This window comes from Trichosurus vulpecula, chromosome 3 (genome assembly GCF_011100635.1).
Source record: "Trichosurus vulpecula isolate mTriVul1 chromosome 3, mTriVul1.pri, whole genome shotgun sequence".
Taxonomy (NCBI): domain Eukaryota; kingdom Metazoa; phylum Chordata; class Mammalia; order Diprotodontia; family Phalangeridae; genus Trichosurus; species Trichosurus vulpecula.
In genome coordinates, this window is record NC_050575.1 from 189,279,691 (window position 1) to 189,292,019 (window position 12,329).

At 38.2% G+C, this 12,329-nt stretch overlaps 1 protein-coding gene across 2 annotated transcripts in view; it reads left to right on the plus strand.

The window, feature by feature from the left end:
• The window catches only part of LOC118844899 (serine/threonine-protein phosphatase 4 regulatory subunit 1-like), an 81,111-nt gene that overhangs the window by 34,066 nt on the left and 34,716 nt on the right, over window positions 1–12,329 (plus strand). For both annotated transcript variants that reach the window (XM_036752915.1, XM_036752916.1), the window contains exons 3-6: window positions 5,638–5,770; window positions 6,160–6,266; window positions 8,835–8,977; window positions 10,758–10,904. In XM_036752915.1, the coding sequence (XP_036608810.1) occupies window positions 5,638–5,770; window positions 6,160–6,266; window positions 8,835–8,977; window positions 10,758–10,904 (530 nt within the window). The remainder of the gene's footprint in view (window positions 1–5,637; window positions 5,771–6,159; window positions 6,267–8,834; window positions 8,978–10,757; window positions 10,905–12,329) is intronic.

Consider the following 12,329-nt stretch of genomic DNA (forward strand, 5'->3'; position numbering starts at 1 on the left):
TCTGACCCAAATGAATTTTTTTCCCCTTAACCACTCTTCCTCTTAACATATTAGAAGCAAAAAGTTGGGGAAAACATCATACTATGTGTTTTTTCAACCTTGATCTGTGCAGATCCCCATAACTCTTTAGAAAAAGGAGTGTTTCTGTTGGCAACCAAATTCACTTGACCCTTCTTCTTTCTTAATGGTTTCCTTGATTAACTCTGTACCTTTTCCATCTTAACTTCCTTCCATAGATTTCTTTTTTTTTTTTTTTAGAGAAATATGACTTCTTTCTTTTTTCTTTTTTTCCTTTTTTTCTCTGTATATATTTTATTTAATATTTTAGTTTTCAGCATTGATTTCCACAAGATTTTGAGTTAAAAATTTTCTCCCCATTTCTACCCTCCCCCCCATTCCAAGAGGGCATATATTCTGATTGCCTCTTTCCCCAGTCAGCCCTTCCCTCTTTCACCCCATTCCCCCCACCCCCTTTCCCCTTACTTTCTTGTAGGGCAGGATAGATTTCCGTACCCCATTCCCTATATATCTTGTTTCCCAGCTGCATGCAAAAAAATTTTTAAAAAAAATTTTTTAAGCATCTGCTTTTAAAACTTTGAGTTTCAAATTCTCTCCCCTCTGCCCTTTCCACTCACCCTCCCTAGGAAGGCAAGCGATTCAACATAGATCATACATGTACCATTATGCAAAACACTTCCACAATGCTCATGTTGTGAAAGGCTAACTATATTTCCTTCCATCCTATCCTGTCCCCCTTTATTCAGTTTTCTCCCTTGACCCTGTCCCTTTTCAAATGTGTTTGCTTTTGATTACCTCCTCCCCGTATCTGCCCTCCCTTCTATCATTCCCCTTTTTTTATCCTCTTCCCCTTACTTTCCTGTGGAGTAAGATACCCAATTGAGTGTGTATGCTCTTCCCTCCTCAAGTTGAATCCAAAGAGAGTAAGATTTTGCTCATTCCTCCTCACCTGCCTCTCTTCCCTTCCAACAGAACTGCTTTTTCTTGCCACTTTTATGTGAGATAATTTACCCCATTCTATCTCTCCCTTTCTCCCTCTCTCGATATATTCCTCTCTCACCCCTTAAATTTATTTCATTTATTTAGATATCGTCCCTTCATATTCAACTCATCCTGTGCCCTCTGTCTATGTTCCCTTCAACTCCCCTAATACTGAGAAAGGTCTCCTGAATCACATACATCATCTTTCCATGTAGGAATGTAAACATAACAGTTCAACTTTAGTAAGTTCCTTATGATTTCTCTTTCTTGTTTACCTTTTCATGCTTCTCTTGATTCTTGTATTTGAAAGTCAGATTTTCTATTCAGCTCTGGTCTTTTCATTGAGAAAGCTTGAAAGTCCTCTATTTTATTGAAAATCCGTATTTTGCCTTGGAGCATTATACTCAGTGTTGTTGGGTAGGTGATTCTTGGTTTTAATCCTAGCTCCTTTGACCTCCAGAATATCATATTCCAAGCCCTTTGATCCCTTAATGTAGAAGCTACTAGATCTTGTATTATTCTGATTGTGTTTCCACAGTATTCACATTGTTTCTTTCTGGCTGCTTACAGTATTTGCTCCTTCATCTGGGACCTCTGGAATTTGGCGACAATCTTCCTAGGAGTTTTCTTTTTGGGATCTTTTTGAGGAGGTGATCAGTGGATTCTTTCAATTTCTATTTTACCCTCTGGCTCTAGAATATCAGGGCAGTTCTCCTTGATAATTTCTTGAAAGATGTTATCTAGGCTCTTATTTTGATCATGGCTTTCAGGTAGTCCAATAATTTTTAAATTATTTCTCCTGGATCTATTCTCCAGGTCAGTGGTTTTTCCAAAGAGACATTTCACATTGTCTTCCATTTTTTTTCATTCCTTTGGTTCTGTTTTATAATATCTTGATTTCTCATAAAGTCACTAGCTTCCACTTGCTCTAGTCTAATTTTCAAGGTGGTATTTTCTTCAGTGGTCTTTTGGACCTCCTTTTCCATTTGGCTAATTCTGCCTTTCAAGGCATTCTTTTCCTCATTCACTTTTTGGAGCTCTTTTGCCATTTGGGTTAGTCTAATTCTTAAGGTGTTATTTTCTTCAGTATTTTTTGGGGTCTCCTTTAGCAAGTACTTGACTTGTTTTTCATGGTTTTCTTCCATCACTCTCATTTCTCTTCCCAATTTTTCCTCTGCTTCCCTTACTTGCTTTTCCAAATCCTTTTTGAGCCCTTCCATGGCCTGAGCCCAATTCATATCCTTCTTGGATGCTTTTGATGTATGCTCTTTGACTTTGTTGACTTCTTCTAAGGGCTGTATGATTTGATCTTCTTTGTCACCAAAAAAGGAATCTAGAGTTTGAGTTTGAGTCTGAATTTGTTTTCGCTGCCTGTTCATGTTCCCAGCCAACTACTTGACCCTTGAGCTTTTTGTCAGGGTATGACTGCTTGTAGAGTAGGGAGTACTTTGTCCCAAGCTTTAGGGTCCAAGCACTGCTGTTTTCAGAGCTTCTTCTACTCCACTGTCACCCCAGCCTCTGTCACAACCGTGCTCCTCCTCCCCCAAGAACCACCAACCAGGATCGCAGTTCAGATCCAAGCAGAGCACAGCAAGAGAATCTGCCTTTGTGCCCACAAAGCACTCCTTGCATTCCTGCTCTGATCTGCTGCTAGATTCCTCCCATCGTGTGAGCTAGGGACTGGGGAAGTCAATGATGCTGGGGCTCTGGAGGCAGCCTCAGGAGCTCCCTGCTGCTGCTGCCGCTGCCGTCACGTCTGCATAACCTCCTCCACCCCCAGAGTTGGCAGCGGGACTGCTCTGAACTTGATCCTGCAATTTCCTCCTAACCTGTTCTTTGGTGTTTGTGGGTTGAGACATCTGGTAACTGTCACAGCTCACTGCTTCATGGCCCTGAGGCTTCTTCCAGATGTCTGACTCAGGGTCTGGTCTGTCCTGTGGGCCCAAGCTGGGCTGCCCTCCGATCTCAGCACTGTGCGATAGACCCTTCCCATGGACCATCCAGGCTCTCCTGGGCTGGAGATCTGTTTCCCTTTGCTATTTCGTGGGTTCTGCAGCTCTAGAATTTGTTCAGAGCCATTTTTTACAGGTGTTTAGAGGGATTTGGAGCAGGGAAGCTCAAGCCAGTCCCTGCTTTCCTGCTGCCATTTTTACTCTGCCCCCCTCCGCCCCCCCCAATAGATTTCTTAAAGAGGTCTGAACCTTTTTTTTTTAAATTCCCTCTTTCCTCCAACATTTTAAATAAATTTGAACATAGTATTATTTTTAAACAAAGTTATGCTGTGGTTGTCTCACATTATTTAACTTCACTTAGCAGCCTTAATATAGACATAAATTTTGCATTTATTCTGGAAGATGGGAATGCCATGTGAAGTAGTTGAATTCTTAAGGTTAAGGACTGAGATTCTCAAAAACTGAAAAAGTGCTATTAAATTTAAACTTCTAAGATCCTTTCAACTCCAGATCATAGATCTTCATACTTAGAGGACATTTTTCCTCATAACAACCTCACTTTATAGATGAGGAGTTGAAGGCTTTTAGTGCTTCAAAACATAATTTAGTGCCCACTGTCTGTAAGGCACTGTGCTTTTTCATAAACAGTTCTTGTTCTCATGGAACGTCTATTAGGATGATACAACTTGTTCACAAGTGAGTAAACTCAAAGTACATACAAAGCAATATGAAGTGATTCCAAGAAGAAAAGAGTACTAATAACTAGGGAAGAGAAGATCTTGTGTAGGAGGTAATACTTGAGCTGTGCTTTAGAGGAAGCTAAGTATTCTACCTAGGTGCAAGTTAGAAAGGAGTTTGTTCAGGATGTGGAGGCCATCTTATGCAAAGGCTCAGAGATGACAGATAGATGGAATATTGCCCCCCCTACCATAAAAAAGGTAGCAAGCAAGTTCGACTTAATAATTCTTAGAGTGGAAAGATAGCTGGGAGTCCAGTTGTGGTGGGCCTTCAATGCTATGCTAAAGATACTATATTTTATCCTAGAGGCAACAGGGGACCATTGAAAATTGTTAGGTGGGAGGAGGGAAGGTGGGATGGCACCATGGTCAGATCTGATTTTTAGGAACATCAATTTGACAGTTATGTAGAAGATGAATTGCTATGGAGGATGACTGGAGGTAGACCAGTTATAAAGCTATTGTACTCATCTAGTAGAAAGCCTGAAATAGAATAGGACAAAAGGTTATATGAACGGCAATAAAGGGGTAGATATAAGAATTAAAATCAAGAAACTGTACGACTCAGCAGCTGGTTGGATGTGGGAGTTGAAGGGTAAGGGGAGAATCAAGGAGGCCTCTAAGGTTGCAAACCTGAGTACCCGGGAAGGATAGTGGTATCTAGCAGCTATTAAGTGCCTATAAGTGCCTGCCCCTGTGCTAACTTCTGGGGATATAAAGGAAGGCCATACACACACAAAACAGTCCCTGCCCTCAAGGGACTCACAGTCTAATGTGGGAAACAACATGCAAACAGCTGTACAAACAAGTATACACAGGATTATTTGGGAGTAGTCTCATAGGGAAGGCACTAAGATTAAGGAGGACTAAGAAAGGCTTCTTCGTTGAGAAGATGGGACTTTGGGTGAGACTTGAAAGCAACCAGGGAAGTAGGGAGGCAGAGATGAGGGGGGAGAGTGTTCCAGGCATGGGGGAGAGCTAGTGCAAATGATTGGAATCAGGCAATGGAGTATCTTGTTTGAAGAAGTAGGCCAGCTCACTGAATTACAAAGTACATGGAAGGGGAGTAAGGTATAAGCAGACTGGAAAGGTAGGAAGGGGCCAAATCATGTAGAAAGGGCTTTAAAAAACAAAAAGAGGATTTTCTACTTGATCTTGGAGGTGAGATATGGTCAGTGCATTAAGATGCTTGGTAGCTGAGTGGAGGAGAATTGAAGTGGGAGAGACTTGAGGACATCAGGAGGGCTCCAGCAGGCTCTTGCAATATATTCCAGGTCTCACTTGGTGAAAAGGGCCTGTACCAGGGTGGGTGCAATGTGAGAGGAGAAAAGGAATCATATACAAGAGATGTGAGTAGAAATGACAGGCCTTACCAGCTGATTGGCTCTAGGGCGGTAGGAGAGAATGAGGAGTCAAGGATACCACCTTTCTTTTGTGGACCTAGGGAAAGTTCTGGAGGATGGGTTTGGAGAAAATAGGAATACAGTTTTAGATTTGTTAAATTTGAGACACATCTGGGGACAGGTAGGTAGAGATATTAAGTAGGCATTTGGTAATATAGTAATATAGGATTGGTGTTCAGGAGAGAGATTGGGCCTGGTCTTTTTAGATTTGTGCATTCCTCACAGAGATGATGAAAGTAGATGATATCAACAAAGGAGCAGTCAGAGACAGAAGAGGCCCCAACACAACTTTGTGAGGCAGCACACACTCGGTAAGTCTGAGGTGGATGACTCAGGGCAGGGCAGACAGGTAGAAAGAACAAGCAGCACCATGAAAGCCTGGGGAGAAGAGGGTATGCTAGAGTGTCCACAGCTGCACTGAGGGACTTGTCCAGGGTCACCCTGACTACAGGATGAGGGCCCTTTTCACTTTTTCACTTGACTGTACTGCCTCTATTTTCTTAAATGGTTGATAAAGAAATGTTGTTTTTTCTCTTTCCCTTTAAGTTGGGTTTGAAGATTATGGGCCAGATTGTGATAGCATGAGGATAACTGCCTTCTTGGACATTCCTGGACAAGATAATTTGACTCCACTAGCTCGACTGGAAAAGTATGCCTTTAGTGATAACATCTTTAACCGGTAAGAATTGCACTGGAGATGAGGTGGGGAGGGAAGGATTAGGGGCGTATACAGAGGGAATTGCACTATTTCACTTTACTGTGTTTAATTTCTCCTTTACACATTTTCATTCAATTGTGTATTTTCTTATGTTTCTCTTTTTCACTTAGTTACCTAGTAAGATAGGAAGTAAAAAATGGTAGAATTTAATGGTCTTTAGATAATTAGGATTGCTGTGTGAATTTCTTTTAAACATTTAGAAAAGTAAAACACATTGTTAATTGAGATTAAAGTATCTTTTTAAAAATGGTATTTATTCTTTCCTTTGACTTTAGTTTGCTTGATGAATATTTATGTCAGAATGATCTTTTGTTCATTTATGGCATTGAGCTATTATATTCCCTCCCTAGACAGATTATTGCTAGAGGACTTTTGGATGTCTTCCGGGACTTCAGTAATAATGAGGAAGATTTCTTGACTGTAATGGAGATAGTGGTCAGACTGTCAGAAGATGCAGGTTTGTGAAATTATATAAAATTTCAACTTATTTGAAAGAAATTGTAGATTAACTACATTTTAATTCTTATTTTGAAAATTATGCTTATTAATTTTAAGTTATTCAGAACCTTCAGACAAGCATTAAATTAGATACCGAAAGCTAGAATCATAGGATCATCGAGCAAGATCTGGAAGGGACTTCAGAATCCCCTTCATTTTACAGGTGAGGAAAGTAAGGCCCAAGGAGATTGTGATTTGGCCTTACTTTCCCGCCATTAATTAATCTCAAAGAATGACACTGAGGATCCTATCTGAATTTGATTAATAGTACTGATTTTCAGAAAATAGTGTTGCCATTTGCCAAGGTACGTATAGGTTTGGTTTTGTTTGTTCATTTGTTGGTGAGTTTCCTAAACTGTTACCAAGCAGTAAGGACACAAACAAAGTACAAGGCCTATTGGATTTGATTTTTATGATTTACCTATTTCAGTCCAACGTGCACAACATTTGAAGGTAAAGCTTAGGTGGAATTTTCACACCCTTTTCCTCACCCTATGTATATAGTATGAAGAAAACGAACTCTGTTTAGAAATAATTGTTTCTTAAATCTCTATGGTTTGATTTTATTCCCTGAAAAATTGTCCAGATGATCGTGTTTTTGCCATTGATGCGATATTCATCTTCTCTTGGAATCAGAATCCTGCTTTAGAATTTGACTAGTTTGCCTTGAAGCATCCAAATAAGGTTTCTATTCCTGAACTTCTTTGAATGTTTCAGGGATCTATAGTTATTCCTTTCACTGATTCACATTAAAAATTTCTCCTTGATTTAGTAGATAACTCCTAGGAGATTGCTCTGACCAAAACATTTCTTGTCCTATGGCCAGTGGAGGTGGTGAACCTTTATGAGTTTTGCTTTGCTGATCTTCAGGCAAGTAGGTCACTAAGCCTATTTCAGCTTGCACTGTCATAATATTTGAGAATCTCCAGGGTCATCTCCATGCCATGATAACTAAGTAGAATAGGATTTGAGGGGGAAAGTGCCAGTCATGTGCCAGGCACTGTAATGAGTCCTGGGGATGCAAATACAAAGCAAGACAGTCCCTCAAGGAATTTACATTACATTGGGGTGATATGACATTTAGAGAGATGTAAATGCAATATTTATAGAAAATAAATACAAAGTAGTGGGAGGAGGGAATACTAAAAAGCAGGGGAGGGGTGTCAGGAAAGGCCTCTTGAAGGAGGGGGCATTTGATCTGAGCCTTGAAGGGAAAGATTGGTGTAAGGGTTACCTAGAGGTGGAGAGAAGTGGCTTCCTGATGCTGAACAAATATGTGCCTTTTTCCCTCTACCATGTGCTTCTATAGCAAGTCTTTCAGTGCCCTGGTTCCTGTTATCTCCTGAGTCTGTGAAAGTTTACGCTCAAGATTTCTTCTTTTAGGCCACTTACAAGCATGTACGATTTCTGCGTGCCTTTCCTTCAAGGCAGTCGTTTCCAGCGCTGGCAAGCAAAGACTGTGTGAGCACAGGCTTCTTTCTTGCTTAGAATCAGTCCTGTTCTGCTTAATGCTATTCTGTCTTCTGAATAAGGAAAATGAAAAATAAACAAAAAACAGGGTTACTGAGGCTGTCACCTTGACTTAGTGATCCCAGTTGTTGGGATCAGCAGTTCCTCGGTAACGGGTTAGTAGACATACCCACACACCATGGGTAGATGTCACTGAGATGCCTCTAAATAAAGGTTCATGTCTTATAATTTCATCAAGTTGATTGGAAAACTCCTCTAATTGAGTCTTAGACTCTCTTGGTCAATACCCATTAAAAACTTACCCCATTTAAATATTTGGAGCCTAGCAAATCCAACTTGGGTCTTTGGGGCATATTGGTACCTGGTCCCAATTTTAGATATACATTTAAAAGATTTAATTTGATAGTTTAAAACTTTAAATAGATTCTCTTTTAAATGAGTTACCATTTATGATGCCTTTACAGTTAATAGAATTGTAAATTGTATTTTGCCTTAAAAATAACTGGGATTCATAAATTGTGGGAAGATATATTTTATGATAAAAATCTTTAACATGTACATTCTTGTTTTTTTTGTTTTGTTTTTTTGGCAGGGGATTTGGGGTTAAGTGACTTGCCCAAGGTCACACAGCTAGTACATGTTAAGTGTCTGAGGCCAGATTTGAACTCAGGTCCTCCTGACTGCAGGGCCGGTGCTCTGCTCACTGTGTAACATGTGCATTCTTACAGGAATTTTGCAGTAACCTATAGATCTTGCACATGTACATGGGTTGCTTTTCCAATGTGTTGCATTTTTCCCCTATTTGATTTATTTATGCCTTGAAACAGAGTTGCCATTCTCTTCTGTTTGTTTTATATGATTCACCTAACTTTTAAGTCTTTCACTAGCACAAATACACTAAATGGACTATTATTTTTAAACTACAATGTCTCATTTTCTTGATGAAGTGTTTTAGGAAGAAAAGCTAGAAGTTCTAAGTGTATACTGACTGTGTTTAGGACTTGTTTTATTCTAAATATAAGTTTCTTTTTTTCCTTTTTTTGTTTCATTGCCACAGAGCCTACAGTGCGGACAGAGCTGATGGAACAAATACCTCCCATTGCCATTTTTTTGCAAGAAAGCCGACCAAACTTTCCATTGGCCTTCTCTGAATATCTCATGCCCATTGTTGTGAGATATCTCACAGATCCAAACAACCAGGTTTGAAATTTTTTGAGCCTTTCTTTTTGACAGATTCTGTATAATTGTCTCTTATTTAATTATATTTATTCAGGATCCTTCTAATTACTTGACAAAATAGATGTTTTTAATAGATTCCTTCTGACCTGTCTATTAAACATATGTATACATCACCATGTCTATGAAAAACATCTTGATCTTGCAGTTTCTTCAAACTACTTTCTTCCTGTGTTTTGAACTCACTACCTTCATTCTTCCTTCATCTGTTTATTCCTTAACCTTGTTATCTGGCTTCTGTCCTCACTGTTCTATTGAAACTGTCCTCAAAATTGTGTTGGTTTGGGGGTTATTCAGTTACTACGTTCCAGATTGCCAAATCATACACATAGAAAAGAGGATTTTGAGTCACCTTGTCCAACCCTTTCATTTTATAAATTCATTGGTCTTTTCTCAGCCCTAATTTTCCTTGTGCCCTCTTTTGAATTTGAGATTATTGACCACCCTTTTCTTCTCTCTTCCTTTGACCTCTGTAACATGTATTCCTGCCCCTTACTGCTCTTCCCTGGCTTCTTTTCCTCCTTCTGTCCTCTACCTGTACCTATCCTAAGGCAAAGCCCTCTCTTCTTTTAACTTTCTTTCATGTTCTTTCTTTTGGAGAATTTATCACCCTCATGTCCTCACTTCTTGCCTCTATTCTCACATTTCCAGACTTACCTCCTCTCGTGAGTTCTAGTTGGATGTCTCCAGCTGCCTATAAGACACTTCCTCCTTGATATCCTGTCTGTATCTCAAATTTAAGTTAACACCAAATGAATTACTTTCTCCCCTGAAAAATAGTCTTTACATTCTAATTTCCTGATTTCTGTTAAGTTTCATCTGGGCTTGAAACCTTGAAGTTAACTTTGACCCCTTTTCTCTCACCACCACATGTAATTTGGTTACCAGTCTGGCTTGTTACACCATCTAATATTTTATATTCCTCTCCCTTTCTTTTTCTGGAAAGCTATCATCACTTCACAGCAGAATTATTGCAGTAGCTTTCTAAGTAATCTCCTTGTCTTTGATCCTCTCCCTTCTCCAGTTCATCCTAAACACAGCTCCTGGATTAGTCACCCCAAAATCTCACTTTGATTATGTAGCTCCTCTGCTTAAAATTTTAATGTGTGTGACTTCCATGGCCATGAGTGCAAAGGTTAGATTGATAATATATTAGGTTATAAAGAAGAGGTTAGAAATACATACTTATCTCAGTTTTGCTTGAATCTTTTTATATTTTCAACTTCTTTCCCGCTTCTTTGGGGGCTAATTTCTTTAAGTCTGTCATTATCTAGCGTGTAAAGTACCACTGTATCTGTTTTTATTTTTCTAAAACCTTTTCTTTTTCAAATTTTATGGAGACCAAGCTCATTCAGCCTATAGGCTTCGTGATTTTACAAGTTTAATCACTTTTTATCCCCTTTATCTGCCCCCCATCCCCACCCCAGTTTCATCATTCCGGTTTAAAGAGTCCTGGGTTGGGTTTTTTGTTCATTTGTTTTCATTTTGTTTTTGGTCAATTTCTATATGGAAAATACTCCTTTGCCTTAGTCCTTTTAATTATCTTTCTCTGGTCTTATTCTAACTTCGGTACATCTTTTTTGAATTGCAGCAGCCAGAACTCTGTGTTTGGTGTGAATGAAAGATTAGGATGCTGATCTGATATTGTTTCTAACTTTCTGTGTCTAAAGAGAAGGAAACCTTTTTTAAACACTTATGTATTTCCTTTCCCACCCCCACCCCTCTTTTAAAAAAAACATTCTAGGTTAGGAAATCAAGTCAGGAAGTACTGTTAATTCTGTTGGAACAGGATCTAATTTTTCAAAATGATATTGAAAACAAAGTCTGCCCAATACTACTGGACCTATCTGCTCCAGACAGTGATGATGAATACAAAGCAGAAGCTGTGAATGTAAGTAAATCATGGTAATACCTACTTCATATATTTATATGGTAATTTGTATGAAATGATTGTTGCACAGCCTGAAGTATACTTTTTGGCTTAGTTAATATTTAATCACATTTTCAACAAGTAATATATCTTATAATTTGTGATTTTATTATTAAAAATTTGCATTTTATTACCAAATATCTTTTTTTTTTTTGGTTTGTTTTTGTTTGTGGTGGGGTGTTGGGTTTTTTGGTGGGTTTTTTTTTAATGGCATTAACTCTTTAGTAAGGATCCCCAATTTATTTGTGAGAGGAAATACTCCTTCATTGCCCTCAAGCCTTGAATTCATATTGTAGGGCAAGGATGCTAATAGTAATGTCCTTGAACAGAGGAGGGAAATGTGGCACTGCTACCAGCATACCACATAAAGTTCATATTCTGTTGGTAAATTCTAATTGACAGGTTGCAGTCCCTTTACCATTGGCATTCACCATCCCCTTTGCATTGGTATTTAAATTAGTTAAAGAAATAAAACTAAAATAATTGTGATAAATCTTATAAAATGCCTACATTTGTAGCTTGTGAGAAAAATTTCAGAGTATTGATTATCAAACTACATATGTAATGAGTTAATTTTATAGCCTCTGAAAGGCTAAAAATTATATAAATTTAAGTTATTTAAGTTTTATAGTTATTTTATTTAAATATAATGAATGTATAAGTTAAATGTTACGATGGTAACAACTATAATTGATAAAGAAGGAGGTCTTTGTTCTTTATATTTAAAATGCCTTGTATAGTTATTTATTTGATGCTTTCTGGAAGAAGCTAGCCATGGTTTTAGAGTTTTTCTTGAAGAATTGAAGAAAGTCTTATTTATGAGTTCAGTAAGATGCAAAGAAGAAAAATCTTTGCCAGATCTGAAGAGAAAAGAGAATTTTATTCAAGATTCTAAAATAATGTGTATCATGGAACAGCACCTCCCGTAAAACTTTGTATGTGGTAAGACACATTACAGCATCAGAATACTTGGCATATATATGCCTTCTGTGTTCATTTTCTCCACCTAGAAGCTTAAGGACTGACTTTTTGACAATTATATTTGCACGTTCTATAAGTTTATAAAAAAGGATTGGTTTCAAGAAAAAGGTGATTAAGTTTAAATTTTCAGGTACTCTATGAAATCCTTAGTTTTTTTTTTTTAAACAATTAGTTACATTGATTCTTCAAAATGAAACTAGATATTGCCATTTAGTAAGGGTATTTGGCATATGACCAATAAACCTCTTAGCCATTTAGCTCTCCTTCTTCCATTTTTGAAGTCAGGCAGGTTTCCAGGTGACATCTGATAACGAGATGTCTTATCATGAAGACCAACATAATGAAGAATAGGGTTCATAGCATTTTCTCTATTTTGTTTTATTGCCAAATACCACATTATCCTCA